The sequence below is a fragment of the Coturnix japonica genome, chromosome 2 (assembly GCF_054131305.1).
Source record: "Coturnix japonica strain WE chromosome 2, WE-NBRP24, whole genome shotgun sequence".
Classification (NCBI taxonomy): domain Eukaryota; kingdom Metazoa; phylum Chordata; class Aves; order Galliformes; family Phasianidae; genus Coturnix; species Coturnix japonica.
The window spans coordinates 33,027,303-33,051,619 of NC_140664.1; the positions used below are offsets into that span (position 1 = coordinate 33,027,303).

General features: G+C 39.8%; 1 protein-coding gene across 13 annotated transcripts in view; it reads right to left on the reverse strand.

Annotated features, from left to right (window-relative positions):
- Positions 1 to 24,317, reverse strand: part of CHD7 (chromodomain helicase DNA binding protein 7) — a 123,015-nt gene that overhangs the window by 52,157 nt on the left and 46,541 nt on the right. For 12 of the 13 annotated variants that reach the window (XM_085539529.1, XM_085539533.1, XM_085539531.1 and 9 more), the window contains one exon: positions 4,250 to 4,671. In XM_085539529.1, the coding sequence (XP_085395655.1) occupies positions 4,250 to 4,671 (422 nt within the window). Of the gene's footprint in view, positions 1 to 4,249; positions 4,672 to 7,204; positions 7,285 to 24,317 lie in introns of those variants that run through there. The other variant, XM_085539536.1, reaches the window with a different exon arrangement.

Sequence of the window (24,317 nt, forward strand, 5' to 3'; positions counted from 1 at the left end):
TCACTATCTTACCTAACATTAAAACGCCCTTTATATAACGCTTTCACACATGACAGAAGTAGGAAAAACAACAATGGGAAGGTTTATTCTAGCCTGACCACTCCACTGAATCATTATAAAGTGAGTTTTGGTAATGGTGAAGCGCACGAGGCCTGTCTGCAGGGAAGACAAAGGTAAATATTTGGCAGCTGGGATAGTTCAAAAAGAGAGAAGAGGACAGGTGTGAAGAGGAACTGCCTCGGTGGACACGTGCATGGAAATCTTGCATTATTTCCTGTCCTTTCCCACAGGCAGCCCAGCCCCCTTCCTGCCTTTCGCAGAATGATCTGAGCTTTGGAGTGGAAACAACCCGTACCACCTAGGGACCTCTCTCTTCCTGTCCCCTATCTCCCTAAGGTACTGCATCCTGCTGCTCACACCACTCCCTCTTTGCAGCAGCCTATTCCCACTTCCGCAGCCAAAAGCCATCCCCTTTCCTACACAACAGATAGCTCATTTGCACGCCAAATAAATCAGTCTCCACCTCTCTCTAAAAGAGGTAGCTATGCTAGTGCTCTGCTAGCAGCAGCCTGCCCACCCACTCGCACCCTAACCTCCATCCCAGGCGGGTGCTGCACGTGTGGGAAGGACAAGAGCTTCTCCTGCTGCAGGGTGGGGAGGAAGCAGATGAGAGAAGCCCTGCAAAGAACAGCGCACTGTTTGGGGATGGGAAAAGGGACAAGCTCTCACAAGAAGCTGCCTTCTGGCCCTTTCAAATTGTTTCCTTCTTCTCCCACCTTAGTAGGTGGTCACTCTCTAGGGTTTCACAGGAAGCAGCAGGAGAGCTATCAGCTGTGCTGCAGCATGATCTTCTCAAACAGGTGCTCCACATCTTCTCCAGGGACAGGCCCAGGAGGAACAGACATCTGAGCCATGACTTTGCAATTTAGACAGGGAAAGGCAAGTAGTCCTACTATCTACCACTGCAAATAACCTGCATGCTTTGCACGTGCCTGAAGCTGGCTCAATAACATGAAAAGGCCACATAATACTCTGCACTGAGCAATTTAATGAAAACCCTTCATTGGTGATTTCAGGTATACCTGCATTTTTCTTTGATCTTTACTAGTTTTGTCTACAGAAGATTCGTAGTTCTTTTTTGTTCGTTTGTTTTAAACCAGCCATTGCTTTTTCTGGCTTTCAGCATTGGCAGGATTGGGCTCATAGCAACAAATTAATGTGATCTTTCTTTCCAAATCGCCAAATAGACAGTACAACATAGTAGCCTCCAATTTTAGTGCTCACTTTCTTTTTAAGATGTCATAGGACTCACAGTTCAAACAAGCATGCAATTAATCAGCTTCTTCTGTTCCTCCCATCTGACCTGTCCATCACATGAAGCTGCTTTTCAGTGAGACAGGCTGCTCATTTTGTCACAACTTACACCAAATATAAAAGAGAAACGAAGGACAAAGTTTCTCTCCGATTCTTGTTTGTTTAATGAAAGGATTATACAGTTAGTCAAAATTTAAACTGAAATGACAGACGGGGCTAAGTTATAAGCTGTACTGCATTACAAAATGGTTAAGATGCAGCCTGTGTCAAATAAGTTACCTGGGGCTTACAAGTCTCTATCCAAAAGAAAAATAACACTCTTTGATAAATACACGCATATAGCTGACTTTATTTATCTGAATTTTATATGAGCGCAATTCTGTTCTTCCATTTAAACTCATTAGCTTATTCAGGAAGGAAAATCATTTGGTTTTGCACAGCACTTAGAAATCTAAAATAATAATAATAATAATTTTAAAAAATTACACTATTCTTTTCAGTGCTTTAAAGTATAAAATACTGAGCGATATTATTAGTAACTATTAGCAAACTAATGCCAGACATTATTAACTTTCATCATCATATTTCACTCGTAATATAATCATACCATAATCTATGCTAAGTTGCATGAATCTTACTCAGCTACTGTAGAGAGCACTGCTGAAATATTGCAGCTCAGACGATTAATCTTTTGGGCTGTTGATTTGTTTAAAAATTGGATACGATGATCTGTCACTTTGACTCTCTGGTCTGTGATACTGCCAAAGCAAGCAAATTTCCTTTCACTGCATTAAAACACTACAAAAGCAGCACAGCATCCCAACACAGCATCAAGAGTTCTCTGAAGAAGTTTGATACTGAAGCCGACAAAACGAGAACAACCTTGTTTTCAAAAGAGCAGTTGGTAACACCAAGACAAGTCCATTAAGAGAGAAAGTAAACTTTCTCAACACCTTTGAGCAAGCATAAGGAACAACACATGTTCTTCAGTGCTGCTCCAAACACATTTCTCTCACAGGTAAAAACAGGGCTTAGCAAATAGCAGAAGACTGTAGTCTCCTAGCTGCTCACATACAAGAGTTATTGCATGGGAAAGAAGATAAAGCCTTTCTGCAGACACAACTAAGAAAGCAGTGATTTGTTCCATCAAAGGAAATACTGCTCCTTTAATCTGCACAGCGTGTCCCAGGACTTAGAGTAGGCGTGCAAAGAGATGTGAAGATTGAGTGGAGAGGACAGACAAGTTCTGAGGTCTGATATCCAGCAGAGCCATAGGAACCCAGGCATGTTTCTGAGCTACTCTTTCTAACCGTTGCTTATTAAACAAAGCTTCATTGCAGGCAGGTCCTTGTAAAAGTACACTAATTGAGCAGTCCTGCAGTAAATGTTTTTCTACTTCCTGGTGCAAAAAATTGCTAGGAGATGCTCAATACCATACATTAATACATGGCCTGTTCAGTCTTTAAACCTATGAATATCTGGAAATGGAGCACAAAGGTTATTTTACCTGATGCAGTATTTTGGTTTCAAAAACATACACTGACAGAAACAGTTTGAAGCATTCTTTCTAAGCTGTGACTTAGGCTGTATATAAAACCCATCCGTAGGACAGGCTGGAACGTAGTCTATAGGACTTGTGCAATAGGATAGGGTAATCAACTGTAATTTATTGAACAGTCCACAAAGCCAGTTCAGGAGCACATCATTTGATTTTACAAGCCAGTATTTCTAAATTCTTCAGGAAACTTTGTCTCCACCAAGAAAAACAGTTCATTCTTGCCAAAGGAGCAAGTAGTTTCATACTATCTGTACCTCATTTAGCTGCATCAGAACTAACCACTGACAGTCAGTCTTGCAGAATATATGCAAAGCTGATTCATTAACTGCAATTTTAAAGCCCTGATACAAATGGATTTTGCAAACTGATTCGGATTAACCAAGCCTGGCTGTGCTTCCATCTGGAAGTTATATTTTATAACACTAGCCACATCTTGAAAAACAGATTCAGATGTTTGGAACAAATTCAGAACAGTTGTAAGAAATTCTAGATACAAATGAAAAAAAAATTGAGCTTTAATGTCTTTTTCCTCTCAGTTTTCTTTCAAGTGAGCATTTATAATCATGGCGTTTAGGGAGTTGAGGGGTAAGGAAAGAATCTTTGTTATTATCTATGACGTATTTACTCATGTGTAACAGCAGTTTGTTCTCTCATACTACTCAGTAGTACTTTAAGCCCATTCTCGTAAAGGGACACGATGCTGAGTGAAAACAGTGGAGAAACAGGGCTGAAGAATCTGGTCTCTCTACAGAGACTTTCTGCTAGAAAAGCTGCCTTTGCATGAAACAGTAAAATGAGTATAGCCTCTAGAGTGAGGGACATATTCAATCATCTGAATATCCATACAAAAACAGTTCTTTTTTTAAACAGTAATCTTCTAGCCCATGGCTTGTGTCAGTATGAAATAAGTGTTGTACAGCTTGCAACAAGTGCTGAACTTCCTTATTTAGACAAAAACAAACTTTTTTTTTTCCTCTAGGCCCCTCATCTCTGGATTTTGGTCAAACCTAAATTACTGTTGAAACATCTCTTAATACACAAACCACACGGAAGAATAGATCAGCATCAGAAGCAAATGAGTTAATTTTGAAACCTAACAGACCCAGAAATGTTTATGCCTTGAAAAGAAAAACTGACATTGCTTGGTATGGCAAATACTTCTCCCTTTCCTATGTGTTTAGAGAAATTGCATAGCCATAAACAGGAAAGCCAAACAAGAGAAATGTGCCTGACGTTTTCTCCAAAAACATGATACTGCAGATGACTGAGGACAAAAGACAAAACAAGATTTCTTCTCCACTTACTCCATTTAGTGCAGATCATCTAGAAATCCCACAAACACCGTTCTCCATAACATACAGAATTTTCCTGACTTACCTTGTCTTTTTGCTGGTCTTGGGTTTTGGCGTGGTGTTTTTTGCTTTCTTTTCCTTTGGCTCTTTAGGGGTCTTAGGGACTTTGGGGGTCTTGGGTTCCTTCTTTTCCTTGGGCTCTTTAGGATCCTTCGGTTCTTTTTTTGCCTTGGGCTTTTTCTTTTTCTTTTTATCTTCTTGGGAGCAATCCACTGAGTTCCTGCTTAAATTCTGGCTGTCAAGTCCCCCAGGAAAGTCTTCCTTACCAAAACTTTTACTGGGACCTTCTGCAGCGATGTGATTGTTTTTCTTTTTCTTTTTCTTTTGCTGTGGCTGCGGCTCAACTGATGGCAGATAATCATCACTTTTCACTAGCTGGGTATTCGGTCCACTAACCTGAGTCATATCCGGCACTGGTTTCTCTAAAAAAGGTTCCGATGGAGAATGCTGAGAGAAACAAACAGAAATAAAATTGTAGATTTGCAACTTTGATTTCTAAAACTTTGCTCTTTTGGAGCAAGAGGGAACAGTGGGAGAAAATACTAAGCAGGAGGTTACATTAGTAGCACATCTGAAATACTGCACAGCAAATCAGTAAAACAAACAAACAAACACCAAAGCTTTCTGCAGTTAAAACGGTGACAAAGTGACCAGAAATTCTTGATGCAGCAAAGGTAAAATTATTCTGTAATCAAGCTTTTATATGAAGTGGAAGTACAGAAAACATTTAGGCTCTTCAACTCTTAGATGCAAAAGGACAGCAATTGTTATTTCAGACTCTTCTGCATTCAGAGCAGTTGTTAGTAGAATAACATGTTGCAAGTGATTCTGTAACACTGCGATCTTATCCTCCAGAAAAAAAAAAGAAAAAAAAAGTTGAAGTCTGATTCTAGATGTGCAGTAGAAAAATAAAGACATTCGCAGGCTATATTTATACAGCATTAATTTCCCTCAGTTCATGCTGTGACAGTAGGTATTTTGATCAGCGCACGCAGGTTTAAGTCACTTTAAAATGTAATATACGGTTTATTTTCCTATTGCATGTCAAGAACCACTGCTCCCTACTTGTAACTTAAACCTGCTACAGATTGGAGAGAGTATTACCTTAAATACTTGTGAAACTGCAAAAGCATTCTTTTTCAAAGTCCACATAGTGTATCACGCTTATATTAGACCTTCATAAAGTATAGGAAAACCTTTGCATAATTACACAAAGTGCCTAGACTAAGCATATTGGATACACTTGAAGTTCTCTCTTTAATAGTTCTATTCTACCCAAATATCCACAAGTCGGCAAAGAAAAAGCATCTAAGCTCTATCTTGACTTTGCAGCATATCCAAGCTCTGACCTTCTTCTCGCTGCCTTCCTGCTGCTATACATTCATGACCATGGTGATTTTCAAGAACAAAAAAAGAAGTAATAGCATGACAACGAAGCGATGCTTTTCTTAAAACTGCATATAGGATCAGACCATCTTCTCATCCTCTTTATCTGTTTCTCTTACTTTTCCCTAGAAATCAAGTCAGCGTAATTCTTAGTGTAAGAGTTCTCCATTAGCCATGGTCACTAAGTCTGGAGCAGAAAAGTCTATAGCAAATAAGAATGTTAATTCTAGGAATAGGACAGCCTGTTTGTAAGGTTATTTGTCACATTTTCTCTTTTCTTCCAAATGGTACTTGAGAACAGCAAGTATAAAATAATGGTTACAAATCCTGTCTCCTAAGATCTAGGAAAATAATATTCTTAATCATTGCATGAGAAAGCAAATGCATACATATTTTTTCTAGACTGTAGACAATTTTCAGCATTTTCTTCCAGTAGAAAGAAAAAGAAAACCACTATGCCCTTTGTATACCTGCACACTCAAAAACCACCCAAGCAGCAGAAGGAGCAGACCTACCAAGGAAGGGAGGACACACACCCCTTCTGCTGTCTGGGAGAGTTTGACTGGTATGAACTGGGCATTCTGGTTTGCTTTGGAGAAGACTCCAGGACAGAGGGAAAACCCAAGCAGCTGACCAAAGATATGGGTCTGCTTGGCTTACCCTAAATTGATTTTTGCAGGTTCCCATCCTCCTCTTGTTTATTAAGATACCATTGAGCTAAACAGGGTCTTAGTCACAGTGGAAGCTCAGCTACACTGCCAATCTGATGCACCCATTTAATTACTACCACATCTATCAGCTCCACCTCAAGGCAATCTCACATTAGGCATCCTGAATCAACACGTCTTCTAGAAAGCTGTGGTCACAGTAATACCTGGATAACTTCATTCTGGAGAGTTTATAAAATTGGGTATCAGTGATGCCAATGAGTTCTACAGCCCAGTTATGCACTGCAGAAAATACATATACTTTAGATTTCTTTTTTCAAATGGTCCATTTACTGAATTGAGTTGAATGCCTCCTCGGATTTGTTCCTTCTGTGACATAGAACAGAACTGTCTTCTCTGTACCTCATACCATTACGTGCTTGTACTGCTTAACATTTATTTTTATGTTGGAGAGGACAGGAATATCACACAAATCAACAATAACGTTTGTTATCAACAGGCTTTCAGAGCAGGATTTCTAACCTATATTTCCTAATGCACACGTCTGTCTCTTATTCATTTCATATCTCATGCATCCTCAGTTTTCCAGGTTTCACCACCACCTTCACTGAGCTGTCCGCTACAAACCTCAGTCCTCTTTTTGAATACTGCTCACTTGCTATGTCTAACATATGAGAAATGTTAAGTTTCCCATTACTTGTAAAAATTTGTATTTAATGTGTGTTTGCTGTTTGGTAATACACTATTTGTTTGCCACCTATAAGCTTATGCGTGGTACACTTTCTAGAATAAAATCAGTCAACTGTTTCAGCTTTTTTCTTCCTCTTTTGAAGCATGCAAAGCAGCCAAGCCAACAAATACTAAAACCTAAACGAAATCCATCAGTGCTGCCTAAATTTAGTTCTTTAAAACTTTCAAGATTTTACCTGCATCAGTAATAGGGCTGTGTCACCGAAAGCAGTATGAAGTTTTATATATGCTTGATAATTCTTGTTACCGTTTTAATATAACTCAAAAAAACATCACTGTCTCCTTTCCAGGCATGGTTTGAGCAACAGCTTCCACCCCGGTCACAGCCAAATTTGAACATGAGGTAGGGAGCTTTCCAAGGTTCCACAATAGCAACGACAACCCTTTATGATCTGACATTTGCAGTTCTATGGCAAGGTCCGTCCATAAGGTTACATAGCAGCAGCTGTTTCCATGCTGTAGTACTCAGCGCTCCACATAACTGTGTTCAGCGCACACCATGAAAACTCATATTCTTTCTGCCTCAAAAAATTTATCCACAAGGAGCCATTCTCAGACTCATAAAACTACATTATATTATGCGCAAACTTTACATGTGAAATAAATGCACAGTGCTCACAACCTTTTATTCACCATGCCAAGGAAGGTATATAAGTATACAAATTAAATCACTATGATTTTATTTTATATCACTCACGCCCCCCAGACATTATAGCTACAAACAGCCATCTCTAATAATGATTTGGTTACATTTCCTTTTACTTGAAAATACGGTGGTTCTGGTTCTTGCCGCTCCCTCCACAAGTTTGGCATGTTTTTTAACTCACTTATATGCGACCTTCTAAACCATAGCAGTCTTTCAAAGAAACGGGTGGGATAACTTCTCTTTTCTAGAAAGTCTGTGCCTGTGCTTTAGCAATATTCTAAAACAGCACATCCCTTACTGACAACCCCACATTGCTCCCTAGTGTGAAGCCGTGTAGGAGCAGCACAAGTCTGGTGAGCAGAGGAGAGGGGAAGCAGCTCAGGAGATGCGTTTGCACCCCAAACCAGTTGTCTGCTCTTTCTTAGAAGGGGAGGAATGGGAAGAAGAACAGGCTTTCACTAGTAAATATTAGTTTAAGCCTACCACAGGGAATTATTTCAAATAGTTCTCCCTTAGATCTGCAAAGGATTAATTTAGTTACAGGGTCATAATTTCTGATGAAAGAACACCATTTTCCATTTACAAATTAGGGAAAGATGCACATTGTGAATTTTTACCAAAAGATTGAAAAAAATCTGTGTATTTGACAGAAATCACTTCTCCTCATGCTTTTAACCATAACAAAGCCATAATTTAGCACGTTGGTACAGAATTTAATCTTCCACAGGAGAGAAATCAGTGAAGATTAAATATAAATAGGTATTAATCCTATTTGATATTGCAGCGGAATTTTGGGGGAGTATTATTTGAAATAAGGTGAAAAAGGTGCTCAAAAATATTGGTGTGTTTACTAGACCCACATCTCTTTAAATCTTTTAGAGAAAAGCTGTTTTTGTAAACATTTAACAAAGAACAGATGGCCTGTTTTAATCATGCGAAAAAACCTGGAGCTCGCATTAATACTCCTAGCGCAGCCTATTGGGTCTAGTCACCTCCCTAACCAGCAGCACGAAACAGGCTTCAGTAATACCATTTAATTCTTACAGTGGATATTTTCTCATCAATTCCCCACGCTTGACAGTCAATCAATGCTATTAATGTGCAATATCACAATGCAGGACACTACTAAGGATCACAGCTTATTAGAGCAAAACAGTGATTCTTCAACAGCTCTGAGCATTCAAACCGCCAGCAGCTCAACAGGTTACCAGGGCACTAATATACTCGTGCATTATCACTGAAAACCAACAACCTCAGAGCCAGTTTTAAAAGGAAACAGTATTTCAGGTATTGTTTCTGGAATACTAAACTTCCCTTTTCTGGACTGAAAACTTATTTTTAAACTATTTCCAAACATACACGACCCAAGATTTGGTAAGTTAAAAACTAAGCTGCCCGCATTTCACAGCCGCTCACATATTTAGATCTAAGCTCATTCTCTGCAGCCCAAAGAAGTGATAGATGTCTCTAACCAGGCCTGTTACGTAAAGTAGCAAGATGGACAGGATGGGGGGATTAACCCAGTGAGGGTTAGTGGCACTGAGGGAGGCTAAGGAGAATCTCTCTGTTGCTTGAACACGGATTGAACCACAATCAACTCTGCTTAAGTGCTGAAAGTAGATGAGTGGCAGCTCCCCAGTAGAGCAGCAACTTGAGCCAATATTGAGCTTGTAGGATGGTGAAACAAGAGCAGCAATGTATGCAACGTGACTCAGCAAACCTTGTGAAATTTAAACATCAGCATTAAACAACAGAAATCTCTCCCCGTTTTGTTTTGTTGTTGGCTTTTTTTTGTGCTTTTTTAGTTTGCATTTAAATCAGGACTGTTCCAATATCCACTGTCCTGATCTCCCCCATCATTTTTAAAAAGACTGCCTGTAATCAGATGGTGCTCATATTTTCTTAGAGTCTGGTTTATCAAGTGAGTGTTACAGCAGAATGAGCATCCAAACACTTCCCACTGGTTCCAAAATACAAGACTATCCAACACAGTACATACAACAGAAATGTTTCTGTTAGGTAAATTAGCACTGAGTATTCTCTTTTGCAGCAATTACAATTTAGTTTAAATTAGCACCTTCACTTGGGAAAAGTTAAACAGAAACCTGTGACCAAGAGAAGTTCTTTTAAAACAAAGGAAGAACTATAGCAGCACTTCTGGAAATAGCTCTGTGGAGAGCAAGAGGATTCACATCCTTCCTGATAACACTGTCCACAATGTTTAAAAGTCTCTGTATGTATCAATTGCCCCGTAATTCCTTCCTACAAAAATTAATGAAAGGACTCGTCATCCCTCTGGATTATTTAGAGCAAACTGCTCATCTCTAAACAAATCATCTGGAAAGTTTCCTCGTGTGTCTGTATGCATGACTCTGTCTCTGCAGTTCTCAACTTGCCCCCTCAGTGCCTCCAGCACCGGGCCTGCCCTGCTGCTCCCTCCAGCTTAAGCTTGCTTTGGCTCTTCTAGCCCAGCAGAAGCTTTTCAGACTCTGTCCTCCTGTGAAGTTCATGTGTCAGTACAAACTGCAGTGCATGCAGGTATCAACACAGCTTCAGAAATTTCCTTGTACAAATTCCCATAGTAGAAGTCCAGAAATATCCTCAAGAATATGCTTGCGCGTAATTCTTCTCAAGATCTGCTTTACCAGTTAATTTCTCCTCCTTTATTATGAGAATATTCCCTATTCTGTGAAATGCCTGTCTTGAACCAAAGTCATATTTATTTTTTTTTAATTTCTATTTAATTTATGGTATGAAAATACTTAGGAGAGACAACGTGATGCTGAAACCTGGTACATCGCTAGTTCAGAAACCCTTCTATGCAGTGTAGTTCTGAGGTGACAACTTGCATTTTTAAGCCTACCAGTGTTGTTGTCAGTAATCTTTTCTGCAATAAAAGAAAGACTCTATATTGGATGAAAATGGAATACATCTACTTTGCAAACAGAACAGGAATCTTCAGGTTTACTGAATTTCTTCCCATACTTCACAGAATCACAGAATGACCTGGGTTGGAAGGGACCTCAAGGATCATGAAGTTCCAACTCCCCTGCCTGGCAGGGCCACCAAACTTCCACATTTACTAGATCAGGTTGCCCAGGGCCCCGTCCAACCTGGCCTTGAACACCTCCAAGGATGGGCCATCCACAACCTCCCTGGGCATTTTGTTCCAGGACCTCACCACTCTCCTAATACATAACTTCTCCCTAACATCCAACCTAGATCTACCCTCTTTCAACTTAAATCCATTTCCCCTTGTCCTGCTATTATCAGCACTTTCAAAGTGTTTACTCCCCTCTTGGATATAGGTTCCCTTCAGGTACTGAATGGCTGCAATGAGGTCAGTGAGTCATACTTCTACAAGATATGGATGAAAACATACCAAAAAGAGGGTTCAGTTAATCCCTTGGCAAGAAATACTTAAAAATCATCTGTATTAAAAATATTCAGGTTTTGTTGCAGAAGCACTTCACTATCATTTGATTTCTTACGCAATCTTTCTACTCTGTTATTGCTACCAGGGAGTATTTTTAAACAGATGCAACTACTGACAAGTTAAAACTTACTGACCCAAAGTTTTCAGCAAATCTCTGAATGAAGACACCTACGACAGCAATGCCTGCAGCACCCTAACAGTAGATCGGAAATGTAAAAAACCAGTCTTAATGCTCTCAGCCACCACGGCAAGAGCACACTCATTGCTGATTTGGTGCAACTGACAATATCAACCAGTTACTCTGTAGGAGAATAAAGATATGCTATAGAAAATGCAACATTCTTAATTGAGTCTCAGCATAACTATAGCATTAGAATTCTTCATTTTCTGGTCGTGCCCTTTATAGAGTAATACAGATTACAAATGATGAATGACCTCTAACATAGCCATCCAAAAAGCAAACATTCCATCATATTTATCAGTAATCACATGTAGCAATGCTGTTTTGAGCTCAAGAAGTGAGAGATATTATTCATGCCATGATTGCTGATGAGTCCACAGCTCAAAAATGACTAATTTTTCCCAGAAGAGAGCTCTCTTTGTTGCTGACCATGGATCAAAATCACCAACATAGATAAGACAGTATCAGACAAGTGCCACTCCTAAGGCAATGAAACGCATTCTCCAGGTTGGCCTTTCATGTAAGAATCTACAAGAGCTACCACACTTATAGTATATAACTGTTAATGGAACGGGCTGAAAGATGAACATTTTTAATACTTTTATGTGACAGGTTACTCCTTAGTATATCCTAGCTTAGAAGTATAAGGCTGCTCCCACAGCAAGCAGGGCAGAAGCCGCATGTAATACAGAAATAGCTGCTAGCACAGGACCTACTATCCACTCTCCATCATCACAGTGTAAGACAGGTCAAAGGACATGGGACTTTTGTGTATTTTACTTATTTTTACTAGTTTTGACTGCAATGACACACAGCAAGAGTGGGACAATGAGGCACAGAATTCTAGCAGCAAAACTTACATTGCTGATGGTGGTAACTCACATTCTGCCTTAGCACTGCTTTCCCTAACCAGCCACACATTTGCATACACTCCATTAGCAAGCAGTAAACATGTCAGAAACATGGTGACGTGTGTTTAACCACACAAGTTCTGCAGAGTTATGTTATGCAAACTATGTTGCAGGTGGGAAAATGAGAGGCAAACCAGCAATGGTTCTGGAATACTACCAGAAAATGGCCCATAAACATCTTTTTCTTAACACCTTACCTCTGCCAAGTAAGAACTGTACTGAAAAACAGATTTTCATCATCAAGTTATGTCTGTTCACTACCCAAGCACAATCAACAGACTTAATGCTTACTAGAGAATTCTTTGGATTAAGATACCCCTAAGATTCATCACCTGTCTTTTCCAAGCCATCCAAAACAAGATGCTGTCTGTATAACTCCAAGCAAGAGAGGGAACTCACGCAGTAATGGGCAAGGCTGCCCCCCACCAGAGATCAGGCTGCCCAGGACCCCATCCAACCTGACCTTCAACTCCTTCAGGGATGGGGCATCTACAGTTTCTCTGGGCAACCCATTCCAATACCTCACCACACTGAATAATTTCTTCATGATACCTAATGTAAATCTCCCTTCTTTCAGTTTCAAACAGTTCCCCCTTGTCCTATCAATATCAGCTGTATTTAATAAAATACATCAGCCTTGGAAAGACAAACTTAGCCTAAAAGCATATATAGAGGCAGAAATGCAGTTCTTGGGCTCGCTTCCACATTCCAAAAAGATGTTCACTGTGAAAATGAAGCAGTTCCTCTGAACAGTTAACAAGCACATCTGCCCTCTCCAGGGCACATTTCACAGCTATGCTTTGAAATGCAGGTTCCTAAAGGAAGCCAGGAAGCATACCATCCTGCACACAAGCTCTCTCTTCCCTCTACCAGCAGATTTCCATCAAGGAAGTGACTGGATGCCACATATGCAGCCATTCGACCCTTCTTCTAAGTCACCAGTTTCTCCATCACACTGCATTCTCAATATCACAAGTAGCACCCCTATCTATCAATTGCAATTTCTACTTAACACCTCCTCCTCCAGAAAGAGAAAACCCACCGCCACAGTCCTGACTTGGTATGTAAGAATTTGCAGAATAGTGATAGTAATTAAAATAATAAATGTCCCCTACAATTTTGACATTCCACAAGAGAATTAGAATCACCGTTTTGGTTTTTAAGCAGGACCTTAATCACCTCCCAGTCCCTTCCATCAGGATGCCTCTGTAGAACTACCAAAACATGAACAAACACGCCATGAGCAAATGGCCTCAGGTTTATCACTAGGGGGAAAACCAGAGATCAGCCGATTAGGTATTTCACCTAACAGTAAAGGACAAACAAAGAAATTCTGTCCAGGTTCTCACTGTGGCAAGCAGCAAGAGCAACAAAAGCATTAACACATCACCCAAACAATGGAAATTTACATGAGAAAGTATTGAACAGGCTATATAGGTTACACACAGCCCAGGCACCAGAGCACTTTCCAGCCCCTCTTCCAAGGATCTCCAATGGGATTAGCCAATATCAAGAGATGCCTAGGTTTTGGGAGGCAAGCTAGGGTTCTCCACTGCCAACCTAAGCCTTCTCTTGCAGAAATAAATGAAGGCAGAAACCGAGTGGCTGAAGATATGATTGTTGCTGAAATGTTCATAAAACAGCATGATACTGCAGTCACAAACAAGATGGTTTTGTATTTACTTCTAGAAAACTGGTGTATGCAGTAAGACTTCGGGGTAAGATCTATCACTTTTCTAGCACCTTTCTTACATACCTAGAGGGGGGAAAAAAGACCAAATTCTGTGTTCTAAAGTTACTTTAAGCCTCCCTTCAGATAAATGTGCATTTAAGTCAACCTATTAAAATATATATATATATATAATTAAATTGTTGATCGATAGAATTCATAGGGAAGCTTTAGTGAGATCCTCATCCCTACTTCCACCTGTAAGCTCACATGACAAAAAGAGCAAGTTTTCCCTATAAGTATAAATATCATGTTCTACTAGCACGTGAAATGAGGGAAATGGCCTCACATGTTCAAGAGTTCAAACATGACAAAGGACTCAAGTCTGAGTTGTATTCCTGTACACAGAAAGGAAGTCCTATGTAAGTATACCATACACACAATACGCACAATAACATCCATAAGTACTTTCATTAAGTAGCAAACTACCCTGAATTCTCCTATTGTTTGCAGCAAGATTTTTCAATTTTGGCAGGGTGTCTTGTAAATATGGCTTACCAACTTAAGAAAAACGAGTTTAAAGCACCAAAGGAAACACTACCACCACACAAATGACAATTTGGGTCGTTTGGAGCTGAAACATTTCTTATTCATCAGTATTTGGATGACTTACAACAGACCCTACTAGACAAGTAAGAAAATATCCCTTTTCTTCCTTTTGCCATTTCACTTTTCCCCAAGGTGAAAGTGCATTGTATCCACAATCAAAAGACAAAATGTTCTAGATTCAGAACTTGAGCTAATGACTTCTTTTTTAGAGGAAAAAAATAGCGAAAAATCCCACAGCCGGCATGCAAGGCTTTTCTGCTACACATTAAAGGGAAAAAAAGACAACAAACAATAAAAACACTCATACAATTCATCCCATCCCATAGATTTGTAATACAGTAAAATCATACGGCATCACCAAGGCGACAGAAGTTAATCCTAGTAAAACTTTTTCCCTCCATTTTCCTACTTCAATTTACTGACATATCCTGATGAGAAGGTTCTGATCTCAGAATTTCCCAAAAAAGGCCATACTTGGTGAATGTTTTCTGATATACAGTGACATCCACAGTAACTCAATCATCCTGTCCCTATTGTTTATGTCTCCTCCAAGTTTCAAGATGTTTTACTTGCTGCTATTTCAATCTCACAGCACATGTGAGCATGCCTGCTACTAGGAGATTCACTGCTTAAAATGATCTAAAAGTTAACGTTTTGTTGTTCAAAATGCCATTTCCTCAGTTACAAAGAAGCTTCACCTCAGAAAAGAAAACCCAAAACCTCACTACGCCTTTTATTCCTGTTAGTTGTTCTGTATAACTTGGAATAACTTTTCCAACCCACTTTTATGTAGATATTCAAAGGTTTCTCCAACAACCAAACGAGTCACGCCACAAGCGTGAACATGCGCTGCTGTCTTGAAAAACCAATAAAGTTAACTCTAAGAAAAACAATTACAGTTTACAAACATGCTTCAAGTATTTTTTTAATGTATTTTAAATTTTTAATTAATTACTTCAAATCCTTCAGAACAAAGAACTACCCTAGTTAATGTACCTTATGGAACACGTTCTGCTTCTGAGTACGTTACTTTGACAGCAATATCTCAAAAATACAAACTTTTCCTTGCTATTTCTAGGCTTGCTGTTTTGTTCAGCACACAGGGTGGATGAGGCTCCTAGATTAAATCAGCTCTGAATGACTAAGATAATATCCTGAAGAGAAGACTGAGGTTACCTTGAAAACCTAAGTTCAGAAAAGGGAAAGACTGCAGAGATGGTTTGTGATCAAAGCAATGAACATCAGGGAAGATAACTTACTTTTTTTCTGCACCAGTCCCAACTCACAATGATACTTTTCTATTTCTTTCAAGAAAGGCTTCCTGGCTTATTACCGTTGTTGTTTTGTAAAACAACACTTTTCTTGCTAAACATGAGTCTGCAGCAAAGGGCTCACCATGGCCCCTCTTCTTGAAAAGTGCTCACCAATCATGGCCCCAAGCATCTATTCTATTTAGGTAACTAGTAGTTACAGCATCAGAGCTATACAGCCTGGCTGTGTGCTAAAAAGCCCCACATCCTACATCTATTGCTCTCTGGCCTCAGGGAACTCCCTTGTCTTTCTGTCTGGGCTTCCTCATGTAAAGTGAGGAAAAAATACTACAGGAGAGTTTAGAAGGTGAATTCACTAGTAGCTGTTGAGGTTTTTCTTATGATTAAAATTACCAGAAAAGAGCTCAGTTAGCAATTAATTCTTCAGCAAGATATGAAAAGAGAGAGTCTGTGGGAAGAGTTAGTCTTTTTTACGAGATAAAGTGATATTCACAACGTTTACTGGATATAGTAAAGAAATCATCAGGCGGTAGCTCAGACAACACGAGCAAGTAAGTTAAACAGCAATTTATATCACAGCAGATCTGAAAGAAGGGGAGCACAGAGAACATAGCTGCAGACTGCACTCTGCTTCACAGGCACAAGGAATGTGTTGTGACAGTTCTACTTCTGACCTTTCTGAACTCTCAGTTTTGCAGTTTGCCATCATTCAGCAAGCTCAATCAGCTGAAATACATATACTACAATCACACTGACATTCGTATTTCCTATAGCTTACTGTTGCTTCATGAAACTTACTTGCAGCAGACACTTAGAATACATGCAAACAAAACAAACTACTGCCATACAAACAAAGCATCATATATTAAATAAAGATGTCATATGCTAAGTATGCAGAAAGACAACAACAGATGAGTTAAAAGCTATCATTTTTAGAACAAAAAGATATATTTAGATACGAGCATTTAATTTTCACTGTGTTCCTTAAATTATCTCCCCTGACTTTTATTTCTCTTCCCAAAACAGAGTTGTAGAATCACTAAGATTGGAAAGGACCTCCAAGATCATCCAGTCCAACCAACCATCTACCATCAGTCTCTCCCCACTAAACCACGTCCCTCAGTACAACATCTAAATGTTTCTTGGACACACTGAGAGACGTTGACTCTATCAGCTCTCTGGGAATCCCATTCCAGCACCTGACCACTCTTCCAGAGAAGACATTTTTTCCTAACATCCAACCTGAGACTCCCCTGGTACAACTTGAGGCCATTTCCATGCTCACTTTCCAAAGCATGCAAAAGAGAAAACAACAGAAAAAATTCAACTGAATCACCCACAGTTCGTCAACTCACAGAAATGTGAATGCAAAAGGTACAATATATCTTCAGCAGCAATTCATTTTACACCAACGATACACATTTTATGAGAGGAAAAACTACTAAAGATTTAATGGTGCCAATTAAAAAGCCGAGAATTTGAATGGTTCGATGGCTGAGTCACAGACCTTTGCCTATAATAGGTTCCATTACAGCCCTGAGCTCAAGATGTGGGAAGCAGTTTTCAGATGAGTAAGAGGAATCTGTATTTCTAAATGTTATTGCAAAGGGAAGGTGTCCTTTAAGCATTGCACAGTTGTGACTGTATCAGTTTGAGCTTATCCAGATTCCTAGCTTTACTTCAGAAGTTCTGCAGTGTGCAGACACAACTGCAAATACTTTGATAGAAATTAAGCCCATCAGTGTGAAACCCTCACAAATTTAACTATGATTTCATAAACATGCCCAAATTTGAAACACTTGAATACTTATAATTTTTGTTACCAGCCCTGATTTTTGGTATTCATCTATGTTTACAGCTAACAGGATAAAACCAGATAGCTCAAGACTAAATAAGTTTGTACTTAACCACAGGATGTCTACAAACAACACGTGAGAAGAAAATTAAAGGTTAATATGTGTCTCACAATGACTTCCCCTAAAATCAGGGCAGTATTTGTCTAATGGCACAATATTGTATACAGCTCTGATAACTCACATGAACAACTATTATCCTTAAAACAGACATATGCGTGGATTATCTTAAAGGGGAAGAGTAGAAACGTCAGACGTTGCTCTTTAAGGAAACACCAGCTGATCCTACTATAGCAAAGAAAATGAATCAAGATGAAAGGTAAAACACAAAAACAAACTGAATATAAAACTAGTAATTAATATATCTAGCATAGTTAGTCTGATGCATGTTCCAAGGATCAGAGTAATCAGATTTGGATCAGGACCTCCAAAAGGGGCACTGAAAGCAAAAGCCAAGTGCTCTTTAAACTGAAGTTTGATAAGGTTATGGAAAGTACTTCATAAGATGGTAATGTGACAGGTGGAGGCACAGCTCAATGGCCCATGCAATCTTCACAAGTAACCTTCTTCGAAATACCAGTTATCGTTAACAAACAAACAAACAAACCAAAACAAGATCTTGTCTGGGTTTAAAAATTATGTTTGTTTATTTTAACAAACATAATTTGGAATGTGACAAATATTCATAAAATATGCTTTGAGTACCCATTTAATATTCTAGAGAAAGCACATCTTGATTAAGCAAACAAGGCGGATGGGTAAGCCGCGCTTACCAAATTCTACATTCAAACCTGAAAAAAGAGGCTGATTGCCCATAAAGGTTCCTATAGTTAGGCTGCGCAATATAGTCAGAAAGAAAGAGCCATTACCTCTTTTATAAGCCTTACTCGTCTCACATCCTTAAAGCCTCCCAGCTATAAATACAAGTACTCAAACACCATAAGGAAAACCCCTGCGATTTCAGATGTTTGTATTTAGTACATCTTCCTCTGACTAATAGTTGCCTTTGTTCATACGACAGCTGATGTACAAAATGCAATAGTGCTATATGACACAGGAAGGGTTACTTTTTAAAGGAAGGTACCACAGTTGCAAGGCTTGGGTACAATGGCTTTTCTATTCCTTATTTGAACAACTTTCTGAAAACATTGCAGAAGTCCTTTTTATTTTGAGGCATTCTAGACAGTAAGTTTCGAGAAAAGTAGAAGTAAGCAATTTATGAAATTACCAGAGAACAGTTTCTGATTTACACAGCTACAGTATTTTAGCATTAGCGATACACTTCTAAGGAGTGGGTGAATACAGGAGATGTTGGTATCCAACTGCTGCACATCTTTAATTCGCAAGAGGAATATAACCAAAAAGGCTCCTGAGAGAATCTCACTCCTTTCTTTTTCATGTTCTGTTGGAAACCTTGTTCCTCCTCAAGAGCATCCTGCACACAATGTCCCTAACAGACGAGATGTGAATCAATGAGTATAAAAGACGACAGAACAAACCCTTCCTTTAAAATTGCTTTCCAAAGAAACTGCACCAGGGCTCGCAGAGCAGAGCCCCCAGCCTGCCTCGATGGCTCCCAGACCTGTTAATCACCACCTAACCCCTATGCCCATCTCCACCCATGGAAGTAATTAAATGGTTCACAGCAGAGCCTTGGTTTTGGCTGAATTCCTACAAATGAGCGTAGAGATGCCCAAAAGAGATGGAGAAAAGCAAATTTTCATCTTTTGCACCTATATGTAGGTACATTAGAGCTAAACAGGTAAAGTGGCTGAAAGAGGAATACAATGTTCGGGTCAAGCTTAAACTACTCACAGCCCGGGTTTTTCTGTATAACTTATTTCTCCTCACAACTTTTTCTTTGCTTTTGAACACGAGCATCTGCTCCTTCAGCATCTGAAACTCAGAGGATGTGTACAGAAGCTAAAAGAAAACCATAATGATTGATTCTTCCACAGCTCTATGTCTGTGGCTTTCCAGTCATAAACTGGTGTTTTTGTGAGACTGACGTAAAGTAGATATTTTCACATGAATTGTGTCCTACAGTTCTGCATAAGAACCTTTTAATACCCAATCTAAACATACTAAAAAGTCCCTTAAGTGCAGAAAACTACATTCTGAAGCTTCATCATTAGAAAATAAAGCAGGATGCGAAACTACTGCCTCCAGCCTTTCGTCTTTTTAGGACACAAGCATGTAACAAGCCAACCTGGCATCCAAGCTCATGCAACTGCTAAGGACAGAGCCACGTGTGATCCTGCTGCTGCCGCCACAGGTGCCCCTCAGTCAGCCAATGGCTGAGCCCGGCTGCAGGCAGAAGAGGGCGGAGGAGCATGGCCTGCGTGACAGCAGGCATACCCAGAACAACCCGTTTCCACCCTGTCAAATGGAAACACTGATAGGGTTTGCTGGCCCTGTCAGCCTGTTCCAACTGACTCACGTTACTCATGTGCTCTCTGGTACAAGTCAGGAGAAGTGCAGGGGACACACTGCAGGCTACAGGCATTATACGCACTTACTAACACCGCCCTGTGAGACAATTCAGGTGGCAGCCTTCAGACTTCAGTCTAACCGTTGACACCAAGTCCATGCCGAAGTGAGGTTTAACTTGCAGCTCACAACATTCCATTGGCAGTTTCCCCTTCATCTTTATTATTATTATTATTTTTAATTTGTAAGCCTCCAGGAGTTTCCCTACAATAGTACCGCAACTCTATTTAGAAACCACCCCTACGTGTGCTGTTGTTTAGCACATAAACCTGCCTTCTGCCATCACCTGTCCCAGGCCACCAGGTCTCTGGAGTGTGTGGACAGCATGCTGGAATTGCCAACTTGAGGAGACCTTAATGGATGCCCATGAAATATAATGCCAGAAGAGACTGACAGGAATCAATTCTGTTTTTCTCTTGAGGTGGGAAGACAGAAGTTGTGCAAATGGCTTTCCCATTGCAGTATTTTATTAACCTTCAGCATGACAAAGTGGGCTTGAAATCATAAACTTCATTGAATGTAAATCCTTTGATGTTATGTATGCTGCCCAAGATCCATTTACGTCAAAGAGCCCAAGACTTCTCAAGCTTTCACTCTTTAGTCACAGCAACAAATAAAGAAAGTCTTTGAATGCATTATCTAATATGCATATGATGACATGTCATAGCCAGGCCTCTTTCCCGCTCCTGGAGTAATTGAACTAAAATAATAATTAAATCAGAAAATATCATTAAAACTAAACTTACCCCCTGCCTGCAAAAAAATACACTTCCTTCTCTGCAGACAAACACCTCATTTAGAGATACCAATTGAGATAACTCTTAATTATAGCATCTAAATCACATTTTAGTTATCCAGCCAGTTTGATTAACATTGTTCTATGAAACACTAAGCACCTTATCTTTACTAAAAGACCACCTAACAAGCTCCAGCTGTTCCTTATAAAACCTATAGTAAGATGTAAGAAACCTCATATAGTGGGTCTCAAATGCAATGCACCTATGCAATATTAGGTTTTAATTTTGTTTTATTTTACAACTGGAATTCTATCTAAAGCAACGCATTACAATCTGTCCCTCTCCGCCACCAAATCTGAGGCACAGCTTGGAACACAGCTCCCTACTTTTAGGATTGAGCCCATTAGGGTTACTCTCTGCAAGCCACAGCAGCCACATATTGATTACAGCCTCACCCCCAACTACACAACCTTTGCCATTCAGCAGCAGAATCTAGCAGCAGAAATAGCTGATGGTAAGCTGAGCTTTGGCCTTCAGTTTGTGGCCGTTGTGACAGTTTCTGGCTGCTACTGCATGTCTTCCTCCATTATCCTATCCAGATGCATATTTCTGACAAAGAGCAGCCAAGCAAAATATTTCTGTGTTACATGACATAGAAAAGAAGTTCTTGATCTGCATGGGGCTGTGTATTACAGACGGGAACTACAGAACTGTTCTGCAGCCTCATGCTTAGCACTGCTACGAAGCACAAGTGATCTATCTCGAATAGCAAGAACCCCATAGATCCCAAAGATCATGTCAATGTCAGAATTATCAGCTTTCCAACAAGTTTTCTTGAAGTATTCCAAGGGACAATAGCAGAGAAAAAGACCTAAGAGCTAAATGCTCTTCCAGTATTATAGGCATTTATCCATATTTCCACAAATGTCAGTCCTGGCCACCGTGAATACTTACAATATCCCATTAATAAACTGAGATATGAAAAAGAAATATAAAGCTCAAAATTTAGCATGGTTTTAGTAACTACTGTGCTTCACACACAGTTCTCTATGTAAAAGCAGAGATCAACACTTTACAATAAGCGCTGCTTTAAGTTCAAACATGCACTACATATTACAATCCTCCCACTATATTTAGCAACAATTGGCTGCTGGAGAAAGATTTCTTCCAAAAATAAAGGACTTCGTATCATTAAGTGCTCACATGTAAGGAAAATTACAGCATTATCACAGTTATCAGAGTCTTGCAGGGCCAAAAGAGATATGAAGTACCAGAATGCAAGTGGATAGAGGGCCATCTGGAGAGGGGGAGAGATGGAAAAGAGGAGTGTAAAGAATGGAGTTCATATTGACAACTTGATTTTGGGAAGTTAGCTATGAAGCTTGTTACTCACCCTCTCTAAGAGCATTAAATTCAAAATCTATGGAAAATTAAATTCTTAATTACAGTGATCATTATGTTCTTTGGCTGTAGCAGTTACATAAGACATAATAAAATACCATCTAAGAACAATTAAAATTTATTAATGTTTGTCTAATTCCACTGATCTGAGGCTGGCTTTCTCTAAAACATGCTGTATTAATGTAAGTAAAGAAACATTTTGCACTATATACTGAAACACTGCATTCTTGAAGCCCAACACTTTCAATTTCTTAAAATTAAAACATTCATAGTGTTTCATAAAAGCCTGCCAAGCTCCAAAAATTAAGATTTCTCAATGTTTAATTCCTACAAGGTTAATCCATACATTGTGAAGCCACTCCCAGAAGTGTAAGCCTGCTCAGGATGAGACAAGAGGTGCAGAAGTGGAAGAAACAACTGCTCCCAGACCATTGGTACTGACTCAGAGGTGCACAGGTGATGGAGCAACAGAAGCAAGAGAACAATTCCTACCAATAGCAGCAGATCTATCAGAGAATGATCCACTTGTCACTTGTTTGCCACTTTCTTCCACACCTTGTGCAACTTCTCAGCTCACAGGCCAGCCTCTACCACTGCTAATTTCCCACACAAGAGGCACTGACATTTTGTTGCCAGAGTTTACTCCCTACCACCTCACCTCTTAAAAGCCTATTTCTTCCATAGAAGTCCAAAGAAGAGAAGGGAACTGACATGTTTTAGAGTCCTGGATATCTGAATAAGAGCCTGAATCAGGAGTTTTAAGACTTTGCATTGTGAATAAATGATTTTTATACCATTCATCAGTATTTTTCTCTTTATAAGCAGGAACCACATTGTTACTAACCTTGTGCAGCATCTGAGAGAAATCTCACTGAATACTTTTTAAGATAATGTATCAAGATCAGTGAAAAGCAGTAAGAATGTTGATTCAGGAGTTTATAAATCAAACTCACGCTCAGATCACTAAGCCATCCCATCTATCACTTCTGTTTCACCATAAAGAAGTCTCAGAAATGAAGTTGAGTTTCATTTCTAAGTTTTATTGCTTCTAAATGATTACGTTGAAGGGAAAGAAAGCAAATGAGGCATTCGTGCTCAAGGAAAACAATTCACTGATAGATACTGGAAGCATCTTCCCTCATTCCAGTGCGCATGATTTACACATAACAAAACTGTGCACAGTCTCTTTGCTGGAAATTCTTTCATCTCTTCAGTAACAAAATAGCTGCAAATATCTCAGGTGGGAAAAGAGTTCATTATTAAAGAAATAAAATTCACTTCTGAAAACAAATCACATTTGCGTGAAAAGGTACAAAAGGGGAAAGCAAAAATAAACACGCACACACAAGTTCAGATCTGATCACTGCTGTAGTTCTATAAAACAGGACCAAGCTTTGGCTTCTAAGTTGTCTAAACTGAGGGGACACTAGAGCTGGTAAGTGAGAGCAAGTTCTCCAGAGCCCTGTGCTCATGTAAGGGTATTAAAGGACATTCAATTAAAACCCAGAGGAAGGGGCAGCCCCTGTCCTCTCATGCATTCCCACTCCTGCAGCACCAGCTGGGCAGTTCTGAGGTCAGCATGAGCAGATGCTGGAACATGACCCAGCCAGATGCAACCCGGCCAGAGTAGTATCCCTAAGAGCAGAAGGGCTCACTGAGCAATTGTGCGCGCTGACATAAAGAAGGAGTAAAGATTCTCCATCCCAAATTTCATCCAGCTTTTTGTGAATTTAGTTTTATTTCAGCCTTGACCAGCAAGGGCTCAGGAGGCAGGTGGCTCAAGCAGTGAGCACATGGAAATGTTCAGGGAGTCACCACCCATCTCTACTTTAGTACTGGCTGATGGCCATTTCCTCCCTGTCTCTCCTGCTTGGTGCTGCTGCACTGCTTCCTGTCCATGCTTCCTACCACACTCCCCAGAACCAGTTTGCTTCCAGCCCCTCCTGTGAGCCTCTGCATTAGTCAAAAGGAAGATCTGCACAAAGAGATGATGTAATTACAGAGGCTGGGGGGCGGGGGGGTAGAAATTCAAGGATGTTTCTCTCTCCTGAGCTGCTAATCTTTAAACTGTTGACAATACATGTA